The sequence below is a fragment of the Macrobrachium nipponense genome, chromosome 18 (genome assembly GCF_015104395.2).
Source record: "Macrobrachium nipponense isolate FS-2020 chromosome 18, ASM1510439v2, whole genome shotgun sequence".
In the NCBI taxonomy this organism is placed as follows: domain Eukaryota; kingdom Metazoa; phylum Arthropoda; class Malacostraca; order Decapoda; family Palaemonidae; genus Macrobrachium; species Macrobrachium nipponense.
The window spans coordinates 39,024,376-39,046,538 of record NC_087211.1 but is presented as its reverse complement, the minus strand read 5'-3'; the positions used below and the strand labels follow the sequence as shown (position 1 = coordinate 39,046,538).

Sequence of the window (22,163 nt, the reverse complement as noted above, 5' to 3'; positions counted from 1 at the left end):
ATGTTGGCTTCTTCACCTGATGCTGTTGAACTTATAATACTGTATTACTGCTTTGCTTCCAGGCATTTATGTAAATTAGGCAAGGTACGGACTATGTATATTACCTGAGAAACATGTCATCCTTACTTGAAGATGTCCTTAAACACTTCATGAAAGGTTCACATGTCATCAGGCATAAACAAGGTGTTTGGAATGGTATATGGAGTGATATGTGTATTGAAACTACCTTCATGAGGTTTGATCATGGTAAAGGTGGAATAATTGGAAATGCATTGAGACCTGAAACACTGAAAACCTGGGCATTTAGCTTGCATGTATGTGTCAAGATAGTTGAAGACATTAAATATTAGAGAATATGAACCCTCACCTAACGTGCATACAGTTCACAAAGAGAAAGGCACAGCAAGACTCACTACTGATAAAATTCAGTCATTGCATAAACCCACTAAACCCTGAACAACATCAAGAGGGATTAATTAATGTAGTAAATGGAGGGATTGTACTACCATCCGTAAATGTTGACAAAGCAGTTGAAATTGGTACCAGACAGTTGGAAGAATTTGAGAGAAAACTACCTCAAGGATTCTTTGACACCAAACCAAAGAAGACAGAAACTATGATTGTCACAAAAAAAATCTATAAATGTGGATGGTTGTCATGTATATGATGTACAAACTTAATTTACTATAAAATTATAGGGCTTCAAGCAAGCTCAAGAGACATTGATATTGAAGTTATGTGAACTCTTGCCTGTTTCCACAGCTCTTCACTGATTCAGTTACCGTATATTTCGGCGTATAAGTCGACCGGAAGATAAGTCGACCCCCCAATTCTGAGTAAATTTTTATGATTTTAACTAATATCGGGTATATTAGTCGACCTATAAAATGTGAGGCCAACCGTACCCTCAAAATAAGCAGCAGGGTAAAAGGTATCATATAAAATAACCTGAATTTTGTTCATGCCACTTACCTGACAGATATATATATAGCTGTATTTTCTGACGTCCGACAGAAATTTCAAAACTCGCGGCACACGCAGTGGGCGGCCAGGTGGTAGTACCCATTCCCGCCGCTGGGAGGCGGATATCAGGAACCATTCCCATTTTCTATTCATATTTTTTTCTGTCGCCGGTCGGTAAACATCTGTTTACAGACCTCTGCTCAGGATTTTTTGGAAATTGACTCGCTTTTAAGTATCTGATTGATTTTTTTTGGTATTGAATTGGATTGTTGAATTGGCATGCGCGATAGTGGACCGTTTTTTGATTTTGGATTGACTTTTCTATATAAGATATGTCTGGATCAAGTGTTGTGAGTTTCAGAGTGTGTGTGAGGGCTGATTGTAAGGTGAGGCTACCGAAAGCATCGGTAGACCCCCACACAGTATGTATGAGTTGTAGGGGGCTTAATTGTTTGATTGATAATCGGTGCAATGAATGTGAGAAATTGACCGATGATGAATGGAGAGTTTATGAGTCCTATCGCCTTAAATTGGAGCGCGATAGGATCAGGAGGTCTTCCTCCAGGAGTGGTTCTTCCAAAGGTAAGACTAACATCTCTCCTGCATTAACACCTGTAGTGTTTACAACCCCTAAACCTGTGTTGCCTTCGGGCTCTGATTCTGTGTGCGGGGTGGGAGAAGCGAATGCGCTCTCTCTGATTTTAGAGTCTCTTCGCACTCTGGAGACCAAAGTGAAAGCCTTAGAAACTGGCTCGGTGCAAGTGTGTGATCGTGCCCCCAGTGTTGTGGAGGGGGCGTCAGATCGGCCCCATAATGCCTCTAGGCCTAGACCTCTATCAGACTCCCAAGACCCAGGGAGTAGGTATGTCGAAAGCCGCAAGAGGGTTACGGGGGCTTCCCACCGATCTGGCGTCCCTTCGGCAGACCCTGTAGCAAAGACCCAGGCTGCCAAGGACCGTGCACGAGCGCGCGTCCTGAAAGAGTGCTTTTCGTCCTCCGAAGCGTCCTCCCCGCGCAAGGGGTGGAGCGCTCGGAGAGACTCTCGTCCTTTGAAAAGGACGTTTCGTGCGGAGGACGCTTCACGTCCTCTTTCGCCGCTTTCGTCGGAGGACGCGTATGACGTTTTTCCGCCTCAGAAGAGAGGTAGGATCTCCTCCGATGAGGACGCTAGGTTGCGTGCACAGGCGCGTATACCTGAGAAGCAGGTAGCTGTACCTGTAGAAGGAAGGAGGGCGTTCCCCTCGCCCCTCGTCTTCTCACAAGATCAGTCCTGCTTCCTCTGTTCATTCTTCCCCAACGAAGAACATTCTTTTGTCCCTTCAGGACCAGCTATCCTCGCTTATGGCTCAGAGGACTCGCCCAGCAGCAGTCGAGCCTAAGCGGAGGAAGGACCTTAGACTGCCTGTCAAGAGGACTAAGCAGTCTCCTTCTCCTTCACCTACTTCGTCTTGTTCGCCGATCTCTTCTCCTTCGGCGATTCGCCGATCTCGTTCGTCCTCTAGAAGGACGTTACGTCAGGACGCTTTTGAGGAGGACGCTCTTTACGAGGACGTTCGGCAGGACGATTGTCAGGTTCGGCAGGACGCTTGGCAAGGACGTTCCGTTCAGGACGCTTGTCAAGACGCTGTCAGGACGCTTGGCAGGACGCTAGCAGGCGTTCGTCAGGACGCTTGGCAGGACGCTAGGCAGGACGTTCGTCAGGACGCTCGCCAGGACGCTAGACAGGACGCTCGGCAGGACGCTCACCAGGACGCTCGGCAGGACGCTTGGCAGGAAGCTCGCCAGGACGTTCAGGCCGCCTTTCATGACGTTTTTGGGGATTCTGACCAAGAAGTCTTACACCCAGACGCTAGTTTACGCGCACAGGCACGTATGCCAGCGAAGAAGAAATGTAAGGATGCTTCTCGGGCAGGTGAGACTGCTGCGGAAGGCGCTGAGGACGCTCGTCCTCCTCAGGACGCTCTACCTTCATTGAGCAGTAAGCGTCATAAAGAAGACAGCCGAAATAAGGCTGCCTCTAGCAAGGATAGGGGTCCTTTGATCAAGCCAAGACCTGACATCAGGACGCCCTCTCCTGACAGACGGTCTCCTCTTCCGTTTAGAGAAGAAGGAGAGCTAAGTAGTTCGCTGAATCGGTTTGAAGAGGAACCGGCTACAGCCCCGTCTATCTCGGACTATAAAGTCCTCGTACGACTCTTGCGCTCTTCTTTTGAAGACAAATTTCAGCCCGCAGCTCCCAAGTCTCCTCCTTCGCAGTTTTCTTCATCTAAAACTGGAAAAACCCCGGAGTTTGTAGAGATGAAAACTTCTCTCTCTACGAAACGTGCTTTTAAAAAGCTCCAGGATTGGATGGTACGAAGGAGAGACCAAGGCAAGACGACCTTCGCCTTGCCTCCAACTAGACTTAGTGGAAAAGGGGGCATTTGGTATAGAAACCAAAGAGATGAAGTGGGAGTTCGTATCCCTTCTTCGGCTCAAGGAGATTTCTCCAGCCTAGTGGATTTGCAGAGGAGGTCGCTTTTACCCTCTGCTAAGGTAACATGGACCGCGTCGGAGACTGACCATCATTTTTTTTTTGAAGGGTCTGCTCAGGACGCTGGAAGTCTTCAACTTCCTTGACTGGTGTTTGGGAGTTCTGGATATGCAAGCGAGAAGCCCAGAATCTCTCAGTCTGGGGGAGCTGTCCAGCGTGTTAGCATGTATGGACAAAGCCGTCAGGGATGGTTCGGAGGAGCTCGTATCTCATTTTGGAACGGCTTTATTAAAAAGAGAGCTTTGCTGTGCAACTTCACAGCTCGTTCGGTGACTCCAGCTCAGAAAGCGGATTTGCTGTTTTCGCCTCTTTCGAACCATCTCTTCCCCCAGACTTTGGTAAAGGACCTGACGAACAGCTTACAAGAGAAGGCAACTCAGGACCTTTTGGCCCAGTCTACAAGACGGTCAGCCGTACCTTCAACCTCTTCAGCTGCGGTTCGACCGCCGAAGAAAGTAAAGCCCTTTCGTGGGGCTCCCCCCTCGAGAGCAGCTCCTCGAGGGAGAGGGTTTTCACGAGGAAGAGCTTCCTTTAAGACAAAGCCTTCCAAGTGAGAAGCATGTCCTTCAGACACCAGTCGGAGCCAGACGGAATGCAGTTTTTTGCGTGAGTGGAGAGAGAGAGACACGGACTCTTGGTCCCTCAAGATCGTGGAGCAGGGGTACAAGATCCCCTTTTTAGATCTGCCTCCTCTTTCTACGACTCCCAGAGACCTTTCTCCATCCTATCAGGGAGAAAAGAAGAAAGTATTGTTCGATCTCCTTCAGCAGATGATCGACAAAAGAGCGGTGGAACAAGTCGCGGACCTGGGGTCGCCAGGTTTTTACAAAAGAATCTTCCTAGTACCGAAGCAGTTGTCAGGTTGGCGTCCAGTTCTAGATGTAAGCAGGCTCAATCTTTTCGTGGAAAAGAACAAATTCACGATGGAGACGCCTCATTCTGTTCTGGGAGCGTTGAGACCGGGCGATCTGGATGGTATCCTTAGACTTGCAGGACGCGTACTTTCACATCCCGATCCACCCTCTTTCAAGAAAGTATCTAAGGTTTGTCTTAGACAACAAAGTATGGCAGTTTCAGAGCTATGTGCTTCGGACTGACCACGGCTCCGATGGTGTTCACAGTAGTAATGAAGAACGTAGCGAGGTGGCTACACTCTTCAGGGAATAAGAGTTTCCCTGTACCTCGACGACTGGCTGATCAGAGCGTCGTCGAGAGAGAAGTGTCTGAAGGACTTGCAGTTCACTTTAGCCTTAGCGAAGTCCCTGGGACTTCTGGTCAACCTCGAAAAGTCGCATCTGACCCCAACACAGTCCATCGTGTATCTGGGGATTCAGATGGATTCAGTGGCTTTTCGAGCGTTTCCGTCCCAGGAACGTCAGCGGCTAGGCTTAGAAAAGATCTCAGCCTTTCTAAGGAAAGAGACTTGCTCGGCGAGGGAATGGATGAGTCTGCTGGGGACCATTTCCTCGCTAGAAAGGTTTGTTTGTTTCCTTGGGAAGACTGCACATCAGGCCTCTCCAATTTTTCCTTGCGGACGAGTGGAAGGCCAAGGACGATCTCAATGCCATATTGAGAATATCGCTTCCAATCAAGAACCACCTAAGATGGTGGTTGGACCCTCAGAAGCTTCAAGAGGGGCGTCCCTAAGTCTTCTGAGCCCCGACCTAGTGTTGTTTTCAGACGCTTCCATCACAGGATGGGGAGCAACACTAGGGGGGAAGGAAGTGTCAGGCTCCTGGAGAGGGGAACAGGTAGCCTGGCATATAAATGTCAAAGAACTGGCAGCAGTATTTCTGTCCCTGCAGTTCTTCGAAAAGAGTTTGGAGAACAAGATTGTTCAGATAAACTCGGACAATACCACAGCACTCGCTTATTTAAAAAAACCAGGGAGGAACACACTCCAGAACGTTGTTTTCCCTAGCGAGAGAGATTCTGCTGTGGGCAAAGAGAAAAAAGGTGACTATCCTGACGAGATTCATTGCAGGAGTGCAAAACGTCAGGGCAGACCTTCTCAGTCGTCGGGACCAAGTCCTACCGACGGAATGGACCTTGAACGAAGACGTTTGTCGAGACCTGTGGACGTTGTGGGGACGTCCACTGGTCGACTTATTCGCAACGTCAAGGACCAAGAGACTTCCTCTTTACTGCTCCCCGGTCCTGGATCCAGAAGCAATCGCGGTAGACGCTTTGCTTTGGAATTGGACGGGCCTAGACTTATACGCCTTCCCACCATTCAAGATTCTGGGGGAAGTCATGAGGAAGTTTGCGGCCTCGGAAGGGACGAGGTTAACCCTGATCACTCCGATGTGGCCAGCGAGAGAATGGTTCACAGAGGTCATGTCTTTCCTTGTAGACTTTCCAAGGACATTGCCCTGGAGGAAAGATCTACTCAAACAGCCTCACTTCGAAAGGTTTCACCAAAACCTCTCCGCTCTGGGTCTGACTGCGTTCAGACTATCGAAAAGTTGGCCAGAGCGAGAGGTTTTTCAAAAGCAGCTGCGAGAGCAATCGCACATGCGAGACGTGCTTCCACAAGAGCTGTTTACCAATCGAAGTGGGCTTCCTTCAGGGCATGGTGTAAAAAGGAGGGAGTTTCCTCTTCCTCGACCTCTGTGAACCAGATAGCTGATTTTCTGCTCTTTCTCAGGAATGTGCAGAAATTAGCGGTCCCTACCATCAAGGGATATAAAAGCATGTTGTCAGCGGTTTTTAGGCACAGAGGCCTCGACCTGTCTGACAACAAGGATATTCATGACCTTTTAAAGTCTTTCGAGACCTCGAAGGTTCCTCAAATGAGACCTCCATCATGGAACCTGGATGTAGTCCTTAAATTCCTTATGTCGAGCACTTTCGAACCGCTTCAGACAGCGTCTCTTCGAAACCTGACAAGGAAGGCTCTTTTCCTAACTTCTCTTGCGACGGCTAAGAGAGTTAGTGAAATTCAAGCGTTTAGCAAGTTATTGGGATTCAAAGGGGACAATGCTGTCTGCTCGTTGAACCCAACTTTCTTGGCGAAGAATGAAAATCCTTCGAACCCTTGGCCGAAGTCTTTCGAGATCAAGGGTATGTCAAGTCTGGTGGGCCAAGAACCAGAGAGAGTCCTGTGCCCGGTCAGGGCTCTCAAGTTCTACGTGCATAGAACGAAAGAGGTAAGAGGTCCCTCAGGTAACCTCTGGTGCTCTGTAAAGAGACCAGAGTTACCTTTATCGAAGAATGCTGTTGCTTTCTTTCTAAGGGACACCATTCGGGAGGCTCATTCATCTTTCCAGAAGACTGATTTGAGCCTCTTCCGAGTAAAAGCGCACGAAGTACGAGCCGTCGCTACCTCTCTTGCCTTCCAAAAGAACATGTCAATCAAGGACATCCTTGATTGCACCTTTTGGAGGAGTAACTCCGTCTTCGCCTCACATTACCTAAGGGATGTGAGAACGATCTATGACGATTGTAATGCACTGGGGCCATACGTTTCTGCGGACACAGTATTGGGGTCCGGAAGTAGCTCTTTCCCTATCCCTTAGTTAGGTTTAAGTTAGGTTGTTGTGTTTTTAGGTTGTGGTGAGTCTTATGTGAAGATCTCCCATCCTTTAGTTAGTTTTAAGGGGTTTTTGTGATTAGTTGGTCAGGTGGTGGTCAGTTGCTTCGTTGCCCTCATTTGTATGGCCTCGATGATCTTGTCACGCTGAGGTCTCGCACCCGTTTACAGATCATCCAGAGCGCACCAGCACTACAGGTCTCCACCTGGCTGGCAACTCTGTGATTAAGCAAAAGCAGCCTTACGTGACAGTAATCACATAGTCTACTTTGCAAACAGGTAAGGAACCAAGATGTATATCATCTACTTAATTTAAGTTTCCTAAAAAATCCTATTCTGTCTCTTCCCACCATCCGAAGGTGGGATTCAGCTATATATATATCTGTCAGGTAAGTGGCATGAACAAAATGTTATTGTTATTATACAATTAAGTTTGTTCATACTTACCTGGCAGATATATATAATAATTAAAGTGCCCGCCCTCCTCCCCTCAGGAGACAGAGACATTAATAAAAATATGAATAGAAAATGGGAATGGTTCCTGATATCCGCCTCCCAGCGGCGGGAATGGGTACTACCACCTGGCCGCCCACTGCGTGTGCCGCGAGTTTTGAAATTTCTGTCGGACGTCAGAAAATACAGCTATATATATATCTGCCAGGTAAGTATGAACAAACTTAATTGTATAATAACAATAACATGTTATTACGGTACATATGTTGCTCTACTTACCATAAGAAATACAGGTAATATACTCGGTATATTAACAAATCTGTGTAATATATAAAAGATGAATACCGGCAAATATGATGAGAAATGACGAAACGAAAGATACGTTACTCGAGTGTAATGTAAACAAACAAAGCGCTAACTAACGCTGCATAACAGCCTACGTATATATGTATGTACAAACTGTCACTCAAGTTAATGTTTTGATTGGGTTGTTAAAACGACGTGCCGGTATTTTATTATTATGTTGGAATATTCCTTGACCATTGGTTCTTCTATGGAATAAACAGGCTCATTTGAGGGAAAACGAACCTGCAGTTGATTCACCAGATTCAAACTGGGATCCTTATGATGAAACCGTGAATGATAATTTGTCTGATGAATTGTTTAATTCAAGTGACGATGACTCAAGTAATTTTGAAGGATTTTAAATACATATTTACTATTAAATACAATTTTTTTTATTTTATTTAAAGTGATAAAGATTTCATACCATAAAATGTTTTTGAACAATACCCCGGTAAATACAAAACTGTCAGAGTGAACGCATCCTTCTCAATTACTGTACTACAAATAGCTACGCAATGTTTACACTTGCTGTGCGATTGGGGTTTCTTCAAGTTACTTTGATTTGTTTCATTTTATTTAAGGTAATGGATGTTCTAATGTATTATTATTGTCGTATTATAGTGTGAAATGTTTTTAATACTGGTATTTACATACATAGTTACCTCAACAAGGCTGTCATTGTTATTAGCCAACTGTAAAGCCTGGATTCCTGTACCGATATGCCAAAATTATAAAGATTCACTTTTTGTTACCGGTAGATAAGTCGACCCCCTAATTTTGGCATGATTTTTTGGGGCTAAAGGGTCGACTTATACGCCGAAATATACGGTAATTATGTATATTTTTCACACTTTTTGATGAGTACAACTTAGCTTTCAAATGAGACCAGAAAGAGTTTTCTATCTTAAAAAATAAGGGAGTGATTGCGATTTGAAAAAACTTTTGTGAATATCATGAAAAAATGCTTTGGGATGAAAAGGTTGAAATATTTATTTTTTGATATTATGTTGTGAAGTGCTTAATCCTGACAGCTGTCCAATAAAACATTTCTTAAAACAGATGATCTTAGCAAGCAGAATTAGCAAAAAAATTAATTTAAGACATTAAAACCAGGTTTAGTCCCACAGTAGCTGGACTATTGGGTCTATGGACGAAGTCCCAGCCATCAACGCACGCCATTGAAGAAAGGTGAGCAGGGAGCATGCAGGTGCTCCTTCCCCCCTGTTGGAGACAACAGCACCAGACTCAGTTGCCAGAGCAACATTCCAGTGAGTCTATCATTGACCAAGATCATTTTTATCCTTGAGCCTGCATACAGCTGAGAAGAATGCTGCCTTCGAGACTGTTTGTCTGGGAGGTAGTGATATTATGTACCTCCTCCACCAGACAGCAACCGGTGGGGGCAAGACACAATGTTGCTTTAAACTTCTAGGTCAGTTAATTCCAAGTTGGCTTTGACACTCGGGGACTGACTGATTCTAGGATTCTTCCCCCCTCCCCTTCTTTGCTGGAGAGAAGGGGAGGCTGTAGTAGACAGGCTTCAGCTCATTCACAGGCAAAAGCTAAGTCCTTTAGGTCTTTGGGTCAAGCTGGCCCTTTCCCTTCAGTCAGAGAAAGTCCTAGACTTCCTCAACTCCTTGTGAAGGTACCCAGATTTCTTCTACCCCAGGAGAAGAAGGAGGACAATGAGGTGCAGCATTCCTTCCTAGTTGCTTCTGATGGGTGTTGTGCCTGTCAAACCATTGGTCAAGCTTGGCAGTGACATGGAGTGGAAGTGTGGGTAATGGATGCCTGGCAGATATGGTTCTGCTGCCCTTAGTCTTCGTCATCCCTCACCCCTTTCCAGTCCAGTTCTGAATGTTCGTTCCTGGCTTATGGAAAGACCTCACCCTGTTTGAAGAAGTTAAGGCACTGTGGGAGTCATCTACCCCTCTTCCAACTTAATCAGTTCATTTACCAGAACTGGCCTTAGATGGAATGGTCCATTCTGGTCTCAATTCCTCAGAAGGGTGATTTCTTGCTGTTCAGGAATTTAAGGGATGTGTATGCTCAATACGTACCTACCCATCAGTCCTCCCGCAGTTCAGAAGTTCCTGTCTCAGCAGGAACAACCTGCTCAACAGTGACACATTGTTCTGGTTCACCTGTCACCATTATAGAATTGGTTCCTCAAGGGCAGGTTCACCTTCACACCCTTTTGCATAGGACGAAGGTGGATGGATCTGGCAAGCGACCCACCTCTTTCATCTTCTACTGTAGGAGGAAGTGAGGAGAGAGCTAGCTTGGTAGCTAGATGACAGGAACCTCTCTAAGAGTGCCAGTGGACACTCCCCTTCCCGATGTGCTCATCTTTCGGACGCATCTACTAGTGTTCGAATGCACACCTGAAAGAGTGTTATTACTGGAGTGTGGGACCAGAACAACAGACACCACATCAGTGGCCTGAAACTCAACGTGACTTTTTAAGCCCAGCGGGAGTTTCAGGCCCGAATGCTGTATGTAATGGGACACACCATGGTATTGACAAATAACACTATGGATGGGGTGGCAGACAACCTCAGTTGCCAGAGCCTGCTAACAGGGATGAAGTCCCTACATCAAGACATTGCGGAGAGACTCTCTGAATTATAGGAAGTCCCAGCCATGATCTCTCTGTAACCAGTACAACAGAAGTTACCTACATACAGCTCATTTGTGCTGGATCATGGGTTGCACTGGAGAACATTTTTCCAGCATCCATGGGAACATTTTAGAGGCTTATTCCTTCCTCTCTTTTTGTTTGATTCAGTAGGTGATCAACAAGCTTTGACTACCCTGAATTTTGACTACAGACCAAGGGAGTTCTATTCCTACTGGCGCTGTTTTATGAGAAGATTCCCCCATGGCACAGCCTTCTGTACCAGCCACATGTGAGAGGTACAGGGGGTCCTCGAGTTACGACGTTGATCCGTTCTTACGATGCATCGTAACACGATTTTCAGCGTAAGTCGGAACATTGAAAAATACCACATGATTTAATGTAAATACCTATCAATAACAACGAGAGAACAATTCCTTACCTTTATTAGTTTGATTGGCTTGCACAATGGAGAGGAAGCTGCGGTGCTGGAGAGACTGGGGGAGGTTAGTGAAGAGAAAAAGAACCTCCAGAAGTTGCTGGAGATGCACCAATAACCTTTCCATTTCAATTATTAGACCACTACGCTGCTTAGTTATCACTGTCGCTTTCATAGGAGCAGATCCTTTCACATGTTCAACGATGCGCTCTTTATCTTTGATAATGGTAGCAACGGTCGAACGGCTAAGGCCAAGCGAGCGGCCAATGTTTGTTGGCGTTTCTCCCTTCTCAGATCGCTTTATAATGTCCACTTTAATTTCCATGGTGATGGCCTTTCTTTTCTTCGATGCACTACCATCAGAAGAGTCCGCCTTGCGCTTGGGAGCCATAACAAAGAGCAAAAAGTTACAAAAACGATACAACACGAGGGAGAGAGAGGCAGTGTAAACAACCAAAATGGCGTATGGGCGAGGAATGAGCGTAGCGAAGCGACGCCGTCCTCTCCCCCACAAAGCGTATTCTTCCGCCGTGCGCCTGGAACTAGTTCGCGTTTGTTTACGTTGCTTACGACGCTAAACCGCGTAAGACGGAACGACGCAAAATATTATTTTTTATATTTTTATGGGGGCGCGTTCGTAACCACGAAACATCGTAAGTCGAGACCAGCGTAACCCAAGGACTTACTGTATTACCAAGTAGTGGAGCTGATGGTACTTCACACCTGGTGACTGTCAAACATCTGTGAGTGAGAGGGTTTTTTGTCTACACATAATGAGATGCATGGGTACTTGAGGAATGTTCAGCAGCTGTGTACCAGGGGAAATGAACCATCTTATGTCAGTGTAGTTGACAGGGTATCTCTCAAATCAGAGCTTCCATCCAACATATGGCAGACTTTCTCACCCTTCTCCACCAAGAGGAGCTCTTCTTTGTCTTGGCCATTAAGGGCAATAGAGCTGCCCTTTTGCTAAGTCATTCATTTGAAGGAAATAGTAGATCTCTCAACCTCGGGAGAAATCTGTACTTTTGAGAAGTTTTGAACAGTCTTGCCCACCTGGGAAACTCAGGCCTCCTAGTGGGTTGCAATTCCCACCTTTAGAAGCCTAGCTCATATGCCGTTTGAGCTGTTGAATGGATCATCAGAGTTCTGACTCAAAGGCTGCTTTTGCTTCATTGCTTATCCTAGCTTTGATGAAGAAAGTAGGTGAGCTTCATGGCCTTCAATGCTAGCACTTGGGAAGGGGATCTGAAACTCAGAATCCATAGGTCCCTGACGCCAGATTTGAGTGTTTCAGTACCCTCCACAAGGACTTTGTGGATATAATTGGAACAAGACCCTACATTGTCTGATTAGTGCGCTGCCATACTACTGTCAGAGAACTCTGCATCTAAGGCCTGAGTGTCGACACCTCTTCATTAGTACTTGCTTGGCCATGGAAGAGGTGTCCAAGAGCACATCCTCTTTCGAGCTTCATGAGACAGTAACCAGCTTGCTCTTTGTTTAATGAGTTAAGTGGGAATTTTGGTCTGGAAGAGAGATCACTAAGTCAGGAGTATCACCCAGTCCCTTGCTTTGCAGAAGAACCTGTTTGTTCAGCTGATAATACAGGCAGTTAAGTGGTCACACCAGACCACATTTATTAGTATTGTCATCAGGACTTGCCCATAAGTCTTTGGATATGCTTTTCCTTGGACTTTGTGGTGGCTGCCCAACAAGTTGTGTGGTTCATCCATCTCCCTGAGGGGACACGTGCATCTCGTCTAAGGTGTTTTGTAAGCAGGACAGAACAAGTGTGCTAACTGGTATCCTCCTTTCTCTTTTACCTGTCTCTCTCTTTAGACAAAGAGACAGGTAGCAAATCATCATATCCTGAATGGACAAGTTCACGGGTGACCACATGATGAGGGTATCCTGTCCTTCATCTTATGTAGATGGTTTAGATGCATGTATCCCCTCTCCCTAGGTAAAGGGAGAGAGTGATAAACAGTAAAACAAACTTATTGGTCTTATTAGCATGTTTTATTGTCTCCGACACTCATGGGTTCTACCAAGCCTTTTTTTCAAAGTAATAACACAGTTCATTACTTTAAGCCCTGAAGTCTAGCATTTGCAACATCCCATATGTCCAACAAACTAGAGATGTGAGATTCCTTCCTAAGCTCTTCCAGACTTGGAAGGTATTCCTGGGTGGGTAGAAACAAACCAGTCAGTTCAGAGATTTACCCAGGCTCCACCCTTCAATAGTTAAGTCTCCTATGTAAAGACCAAAGGTTTATATTTATGAAGGAACAAATTGCAAATTTTGAAGTAATTTAGTATAGCATACAAACCTGAAGGTCTTAACATTTTGGCCCCGTTTCAGCCACCCCTCATTCTGGTACCTGGGCTTAAAGGAAAAGTGGAGTGCAGACTAACAAGTATGTAGTCAGGGCTTCCCCCCCCTACCGTCGGTAGCCAACGACCTTGTTTGAAAGTTAATGGCCATTCCAGCTCGGTGTTTGCAAGCAAAATTCAGTGTAAAGACCTTTAGGTTTGTATATTGGAAAAAATACAAATTACGTACTTTAAAATTTGCAATGTTGATTCTGCAGTCACACAGGACACCTGAAATCTTTCTCCAATTTTTCCATCCAGATCGCACTTTATTTGTTATTTCTACATCCAAATGTCATCAAATTCTACGCATCCTAATCTTCATTTTACACTTTTGTGTATACTGTCCACTACAAACAGCAATTGGTAATTAATAGTGGTTTAAACTAACTCCAATGATAATACACATGTGAAGGGGCAGAGTTTGTATCTTTGATTATCATGCACTTATAATTGCAAGTTTGTTGCAATATGAATATGAACCTACACTTTCACATTAGTATTCCATATATGAAAGTTTAGGTCCATAGGTTAGGAAAAATATAAATTACTTTAGAATTTGATATTTTTCTCATATTGCTCTTGGTGAAGTGATAGATTTTTAATTAAAACATGTTTAGATTTTTGTAGTAATTTTTCATGTTAGCGTATGAATAGCAACAGAACATACTTTACAGGAATGTGCTGGTTATTCAAAGAAGTTTGCTTTAATTTTTTTTTTCTTGTCCCATATTTGTGCTCCTACTGGAGGGAAGTATTTAATGAGACTTGGGGCAGTATAAGACTGGAAAGACATCGCGTTGCTTTATTTTTCCATGGATGATTAGGGTGCCATAATGTTGTCATGGTGATATGAACTTTTGAAATAGTCATGGTGATATGAACTTTTGAAACATTTTGACATATTTTTCTACAGGCTTGTGAATGAGCAGATGTACACAGCTACAAGTTCTGAGGCAGCAAAGTTATTTAAATCAGACCCCAAATCTTTTGAAGTATATCATACAGGGTTTAAGGCACAGGTTGCTCGATGGCCAGTGAATCCATTGGACAAGATTATCAAGTGGCTGCAGAAGAAGTAAGTTTTGATGTCATTCTCTACCTCTCCCTCTTTGTATAGTTAGTACAGTGGTACCTTGACCTACAAGTAAATTAATATACGAGTTTTCTGAGGTACGAGTCGTCACTCAGTCACTGTTTTGCTTTGTTACGCTAGCAAAAAATTGAGGTATGATCTCAAGATGCCGCTGCTACGTAGATGGCTTAGTGACAAAATTAAGGTAAGCAAAGAAGAAAAAATAAATATGCATCTTTTCCATGAATCTTTTACAAAGTTATACATTACTTCACTGTATTCAATAATACGTATAGTATTTATTCTCATATTGTATTATAAAATATTAGCATAGTGGTTAATGTTTTGGTTTGGAAATCAGATGGCGAATATGTGTTTATTTCACCATATTTAACTCAATTCTGAGTGAATTTTCTTGCTTCCGGTTAGCATAAACAAATATCTAGATACTTGACTTATGTGAGACAAGGTTGTTTTTCGTCATACAACATGTTTTGTTCATGAAACTTACCTGTCAGATATATATATATAGCTGTATTTTCTGAAGTCCGACAGAATTTAAAAAACTTCCGACACACGCAGTGGTCGGCCAGGTGGTTAGTACCCATTCCCGCCGCTGGGAGGTGGGTATCAGGAACCATTCCCATTTTCTATTCATAATTTTTCTGTCGCCGGTGCTGAAAACACCTGTTTTCAGTACCACCGTCTTAGGATTTTGGAAACTTCATTGCCGCTAAGTATCCTAATTGTCTTTTGATTTATGTTCTTGGATTTTTTTTGCTAGGCATACGCTATCTTAAATTTATTTGAATTTGATTCATTTTTGCATAAAATATCTGAATCTAGTTAGGCTAGTTTCAGACGGGGTTGTCTGCAAAGATAGGGTGTGGCTACCGAAAGCTTCGGTAGATCCGCACTTGGTATGTACGAGGGGTTTAGGTCTTGCTTCTTTGTTGAGATTTGTCATGTAAGGAGTGTGAGACTTTGTCTATTCCGTAAGGAAGACGTATGATTTGTATGTACGCAATTAATCAGTAAACATGTCTAATTCCGTAAGGAAGACGTATGATTCGTATGTACGCAATTAATCAGTAACAAAAGTCAGGGTAGTGAACCTGCTAACCTTCCTGTAGACTTTATTTTGCCTAACCCTGTAGTATGGCCTACGGGCTATGAATATGTCTACGAGAGGTGCTCGCTCTCCTTCATTGCTGTGAAAAGTGCTACTTCTGTAATTGTTACTCCTAACCCTGTAGTGTTGCCTTCGGGCCCTAAACAGTGTCTGTAGAGGAATTGCCCTCTCTCTGATACTCTTTCGATTCATAACTTAGAATCGAAAGTGCTTGCTTTAGAGAGTAAAAGTGAAGTGCAGAAGTGCAGTGATACCCCTTGTGTAGTGGAGGGTGCGTCAGATCGGCCTCGTTTCTCTCTAGGCCGGGACCTCTGCTTGACTCCCAGGACCCGGGGAGGGAGCATGTCGAAAGCCTAAGGAGGGTTATAAGGATCCCCCACCGATCTGGCGTGCCTTCGGCAGTTTCTGATGAAAATCCCCAGACTGCCAAAGTGCGTGCGCGTGCACGAATCCTGAAGGATTGCTTCTCGTCCTCCGAAGCGTCCTCCCCGTGCAGGGGTTGGAGCTTTCGGAAGGACTCGCGCCCTCTAAATAGAAGCTTTATAGAAGAGGACGCTTCACGTCCTCTCTCTCTCTCTCTCGTTATGCGTTTCAGTGAGAAGTAAGAAGGCGAACGTCGCCTGAACTCGTGTCCGTCTTTCCACCGAGAAATACGTAAAAGAAGTCATAGTAGCAGGAAGCTTTTGAGAGCGGACGCCCAAGCTTTTTTACTGTCATAATAAGAAGGCGTTCCCTCTCGACTTGGACGGGACGCTCGGATGGACTCCAGGCGCGCGCGGGTGCACGCCAAGCGCGCGCCAGTGGACGCCGAGCGCGCGCCAGTGGACGCCGAGCGCACGCCAGTGGACGCCGAGCGCGCGCCAGTGGACGCCGAGCGCGCTCCAGTGGACGCCGAACGCGCGCCAGTGGACGCCGAGCGTGCACCAGCGCACGCCAGGTGTGTCGCCTGACTGAACGTTTCTGTTGAACTCTTCAAGCTCTTGTTTCAGATTTGGGCCTAAAGAATTTTTACCTCTACCTTCGGTGATACCTTCTACCTCACCTGCAAAGAATGTGAAGTAGGCAGTGCTTCAGAGGAAGCTTAAAGTGAACACACAACTTCTTCGAAACCCAGCAAGACGTCGGGTTTCGTGAATTCAAGAGGTCCCTGTCAATTAATATTGCTTTTCGCATAGGTGGATGGAGTTAAGGAAAGCTCAAGGGAAGATCTCGTTTGCTCTACCGCAGTCAAGACTTTGTGATAAGGCAGTTACGGGTTATGTAAAAGCTCGACGTCCTACACGTCATGACGCTCGACTACTTTCGGTAGGATTCTTGCAAAAGCACTCATCAAGAGGACGCTCTTCAGGAAAGCGCAAGACAGGACTTCCTTTGCCATACTGCCAGTAAATTTAAGTTGCAAGCTTTTTAGTCCCTCTGAAAGGGCTTTTCAGATGATAGATTTTGTTAGTTCCTAAGTTCGGGACTACGCTGCCGAAGTTGAACATCGGGGTCCTACCTGCTGAAAGCCCAGTCTCTTATCAGGATTCTTGCCCCCTTCCTCGATTGATACAGGAATCGGGAAAATAATATGCTCGACTTCCTGGATTACGTTTTGTCAATTCGGTGATTTTCCCCCATTGACAATATACTACCGTTTTGTCAAGTAAGGGGGTATCCCCTCATTGACAAAATATCTCTTTGTCCCGTAAATGGGTTAGTTCTCATTGACAAGCATCTCATTAACTTTATATTGCGTAAGCGGATAAGCTCTTGTTGACACGATTCGGAAGAGCTCTTATTCATCATTCGCAGACTCGTACAAGAAATAGATTTGTAGACTACGTCAATGAACGCTTATGTCCAGTAACATAAGAAGCTTGAGCTGTCTGCTTCGATTCTCTAAGTTTTGTTCATGAAACTTGCCTGTCAGATATGTATGTAGCTGTATTTCCGAATTCAGCTATATATATGTCTGCCAGGTAAGTATGAACAAACTTTATTGTAATATATCATATTTTACCTTGCGTTATTTTACTACTGGTTGGTTCAAGTCATATACGCTTGCTGTAGTTACCTCTTCGGATGGCAACCGAGAGGTCTATTGTCTATTATTTTAAGGACATTTAATCGTTACTCCCTGCAGCCTTCCAGGAGTTTCCGATTTATCTTTTACCGTTGTATGGTAGTGTTCTGACGACACAAACGCATCTATATATTTAGCGTTTTCTGTTTCGCTTAAATATACCAGCTTGAGAGTCTCTTTCTGCTCAAAAAATAACGGACCTATTTCTTCGTAGAATAGGGTAGCTGGCAACCCAGACATAAAGTTAAGAGACGACGTTCGTAAGCTGCTGGCTGCTGCCGTGTCTGTCCTCCAGTCCAACCAAGCCAGTACCAGCTCGTGCGCTGTCATGCGCGGTAGGTTACGTCTCTCTCTCCTGCGGGATTGACTGACTAACCGTATCTCTGTGCTGGCGGTTACGTCTCTCCTGCGGGATTGACTGACTAACTGTATCTCTGTCCTACAATCACGGACTTTAGCCTAAGATTTAGGGGATTTCTTACGTGAATGAATAAACATTGCATTCGTTTTGCCTTACTATGTTCAACAGAGATATCTCTTAATCCTTTCGGTGCTCGTTACCGCACGGTATAGAACTACGAGTCTACCGCAACATTGCACTTTTATATGCTCTGCATAGGCAAAGCTCAGCCTTATTAGGGAAGTAAGCATACTCGGGGAGGGAATGGATGAGCTTGCTGGGGACCATTTCCTTCCTGAAGAAGTTTGTTTCCCTGAATAGACTGCTATTCAGACCACAGTTTTTTCCTACCGGGAAACTGAAATATTATTCAAGATCTAGGAATGATTCTGAACATCTCTCAGTGCGTCTATCACCTGAGGTGATAGAAAGAAGGTGCCAGACATCTGGATAGGGTTTCAGATGTCCTGGATCTTAATCTGAAAGAAGTAGAAGCAATTCGGTCGTCCCTCCAGTCCTCGAAACGAGTTTTTGGAACCAGTGGTCCAGATCAACTCTGATATTCCACAGCTCTCTCATATCTTAAGAAGTATCTTCTCTCGGTCCCTGTTCGAGTTTACGAGAAAGATCCTATTACAAAAAAAAAAACAGGCGTAGAATGTAACGATCCTCTAGAGGTTCGTTACAGGATTGCAAAAGTCCGTACGAATCGTCTCGATTGACGGCAGCAACTACTGACTTCCGAGTGGAATCTTTCTTTAGAAGTATGTTGAGAGTTGTGGAGACTAGGGACGCCCTTTCATTCTTCTCTTCGATATGTTGAGGACGAAGAGGCTTCTTCTTCTCTGCTCCCTTTTTCTCGATCCGGGATCGGTACCATTAAACGCCATAATATGATATTGAACGGGGATGGATGTTTAGTTTCTTTTTCCCCTTTTTCAATCGCTTAGGAAATGTAATAAGATGATTTATGACGTCACAGGGAGCGACAATGACGCTGATCGCCCCATGTTGGCCTTCAGGATCCTGGATTAACAGAGGTCACGTCCTTCCTAGTTCACTTTTCAAGGACCTTTTCCGAAAGAGTCGGTCTACTCTAACTCGAAAGGTACCTATAACCTCTCCGCTCTGAGTCTGACTACGTTCAGACTATCGAGATGTTGGCAGGAATAAGATTACCGTCTTCCCTTTCCGTCTGAAGAATGGGATAAGCTGGCAGTCACAACTATTAAAGAATACGCAAATATGTTGTTGACGGCCTTTGGGCTCAGAGATTTGCTTCTGTCAAACAACAAAGCCCTTCACGATCTTTGAGTTCTGTGGAATCTCGAAACTCGCTCACCATCTACTTTTTGTCTCACCTGTTTTCTCGGAGTCAGACACTCGTGCGAGATCAGGCGACATATAGTAGCCCTGAGTTTCTTGTTGACGAAGTCGGTTGCGTTTATACACCCCCGATGATCGTGTAACATGAGACCAGGTTGGACTGTCAGGCATTCTTCCTTCGGGACTGAATCGCCTTTTGCTCCTCGCTCCTTTCTACCTTGGGCACCAGGAAGCTCGCGGTCAGGAGTTGCTCAGGAGTTATTCACTGACGACGTTGGGTTGCGTTGATACACCCCTCAAGGTTTGCTTAGATTGAATCGCCCAGGCAGTCCAGACACTCATCCTTCAGCGAAGAATAGTGCCTTATGGTCTTCAGGGTACAGCCTTGCTGTCCTTGATTCGTCTGACTGGTCAACTGGTCGGTCACTTAACTTTAGTACAGACGGACTGACTGCGCATGTCCAGATCGAAGCTTTCAATATGGAACTTAGACGTAGTCTGAAGTTCTTGATGTCAAAGCATTTGAACCTCTCCTACCTGTTAACTTCTTGCATGTGATCAGGAAGGCCTTCTTCTAACCACCCTAGATACGACAAAGAGGGTTAGTGAGATTTTAAGCCATCGTCACAAGTTTTGGCTTTAAAGAACACAAGGCGGTGTGCTCTCTAAGCCTTCCGTTGTGGCCTAAGAATGGAAACCCGTTTTTCCTTGGGCCAGGAGCTTGGAAGCAAGGATGGCACAAGTTAGTGGGCAGGAGCCAGAGAGAGTCCTGTGCCCTGTCGGGTCTCTCAAGTTTTATCTACATAAAACTCAAGAAAGTCGAAGTCATTCGGGCAATCATTGCAGTGTTCCGAAAATAAAAGACCAGACTTGCCCATATCGAAGAACATCCTGGCTTTAGTGTTAAGGAGTTCTTTCAAATGCTCCTTCATTGTGTTTGCACAAAGATTTTGAAATCTTTTTATCTGAATGCTCACGAGGTGAGGGCGCGGCCTCGGAAGCATTTCACAGAGCATGGCACTCAGCAACATCCTGAGTACCATGTTTTAGCGAAGCAACTCTGTGTTCACTTCACACTCCCTGCGAGATGTGAAGATGGCATATGAGATCTGCTGCTCGCTAGGGCCATACGTGTCTGCAGACACAGTCTTGGGGGCAAGAAGTACCACTCATCCTATCCTGTAGAAAATGGTTAGGAAGAGCTCTTAATTTAGTTGTTGAGTCGCCGACAACGGCGACTTCTTAACTCTTAAGCCTTAGTTAAAACACCTTAACTTTGGCTAGGTTGGTCAGGTGGTGATATATATATATATATATATATATATATTTATATACTTAATAATAAAATATATATATTTTTTTATTCTTAGCCCGCATGGTATGGTCAATTATGGTCTAGTCACGTCGTGGTCTCGGCCCTCGCCCCTGGTTGACAGATCATCTGGGGTTGCACCAGCTCGATATAGGGTCTCTACCTTGTTGCTTGGCAAACTCTAGTAGCACAAGCAGACTTACGTGGCAGTAACCACGAAGCCAGCTATGCTAACAGGTGGAACCAAGATGTAAATCATCTGCATGCATTTGTTTCCCAAAATCCTTCTATTCTGTCCCTTCCCACCTCCAAAGGTGGGATTCAGCTATATATATATATCTGACAGGTAAGTTCATGAACAAAATGATATTGTTATGATACAATAAAGTTTGTTCATACTTACCTGGCAGATATATATAATCAAGTACCCACCCACCTCCCCTCAGGGGACAGTGGAAATAAATATTATGAATAGAAAATGGGAATGGTTCCTGATACCCGCCTCCCAGCGGCAGGAATGGGTACTAACCACCTGGCCGACCACTGCGTGTGTCGGAAGTTTTTTAAATTCTGTCGGACTTCAGAAAATACAGCTATATATATATCTGCCAGGTAAGTATGAACAAACTTTATTGTATCATAACAATATCATTTTTAAGTCAAAATATGACTTGAATACATCTTGTGATTTGAAGTGAATTATTTTCTTCGTTAACAGATTGCGTTGGCAGCATGTTTATTGAGTAAAACAATTACAGTGGGCCCCTGTATTCGCGTTCTCTGGATTCGCGGACTCACACACTCGCGGATTTCTCTCGGGAATATTTCCCTGCATTATTCGCAGAAAATTCGCGGTATTTTTCTATGATAAATATCCACAAATTCCTGTTTTTTTTATCAATTTCATCATAAAATGCACTTTTTGTGATAAAACTATTAAAAAACCAAGTATAAAAATTTTTAGTGGTTTTTCTTGAGTTTTAACTAACAAAATATGCTGTTTTTAGCGTTTTCGTAGGGGTTCCAAACATTAGCGGGTTCTAACTATTCACGGGGGCTTCTGGTACGCATCCCCATTCGCTATTTTCACTCTCTTTCATCGTAATATGAGCTGTACATTATTTATCTTTTCTTCTTCTTCTTCTTCTTCCTAGGTTAAACCCATTTTTATATGGGGTCACCATTGTGAATGAGTCATCTCCATCGATTTCTATCCTGTGCCTCGTTCCCATTTATACCTTTCAATACCATATCTTCCCCTACACAATCACGCCATCTCTTTCTTGGTCTACCCTTCTTCCTTCTACCCCGCGCTTCCATTTCCATCGTATGTCTTCCACCATGATGTTCCTCCCTTCTTAACAGGTGTCCATACCATCGAAAACTTCCTTCCTGTATTTTCTTCGATATTTCAACTACCTTTGCCGATCCTCTTATATACTCATTTCTGATCCTATCTTCCCTTGTTACTCCCGACATCCATCTCAACATTCTCATTTCTGCTACATCCATCTTCTCCTCTGTTTTCCTCATACTTGCTGTTTCTGTTCCATATAACATTGCTGATCTGACCACCGTCCTATGAAACATTCCTT

The 22,163-nt window shown here is 44.5% G+C and overlaps 1 protein-coding gene across 2 annotated transcripts in view; it reads left to right on the top strand.

The window, feature by feature from the left end:
- LOC135196985 (ribosomal RNA-processing protein 8-like) overlaps positions 1-22,163 on the top strand; it is a gene marked incomplete at its 5' end in the record, with an annotated part of 58,855 nt that overhangs the window by 5,054 nt on the left and 31,638 nt on the right. For both annotated transcript variants that reach the window (XM_064223864.1, XM_064223865.1), the window contains 1 exon segment: positions 14,175-14,336. In XM_064223864.1, the coding sequence (XP_064079934.1) occupies positions 14,175-14,336 (162 nt within the window).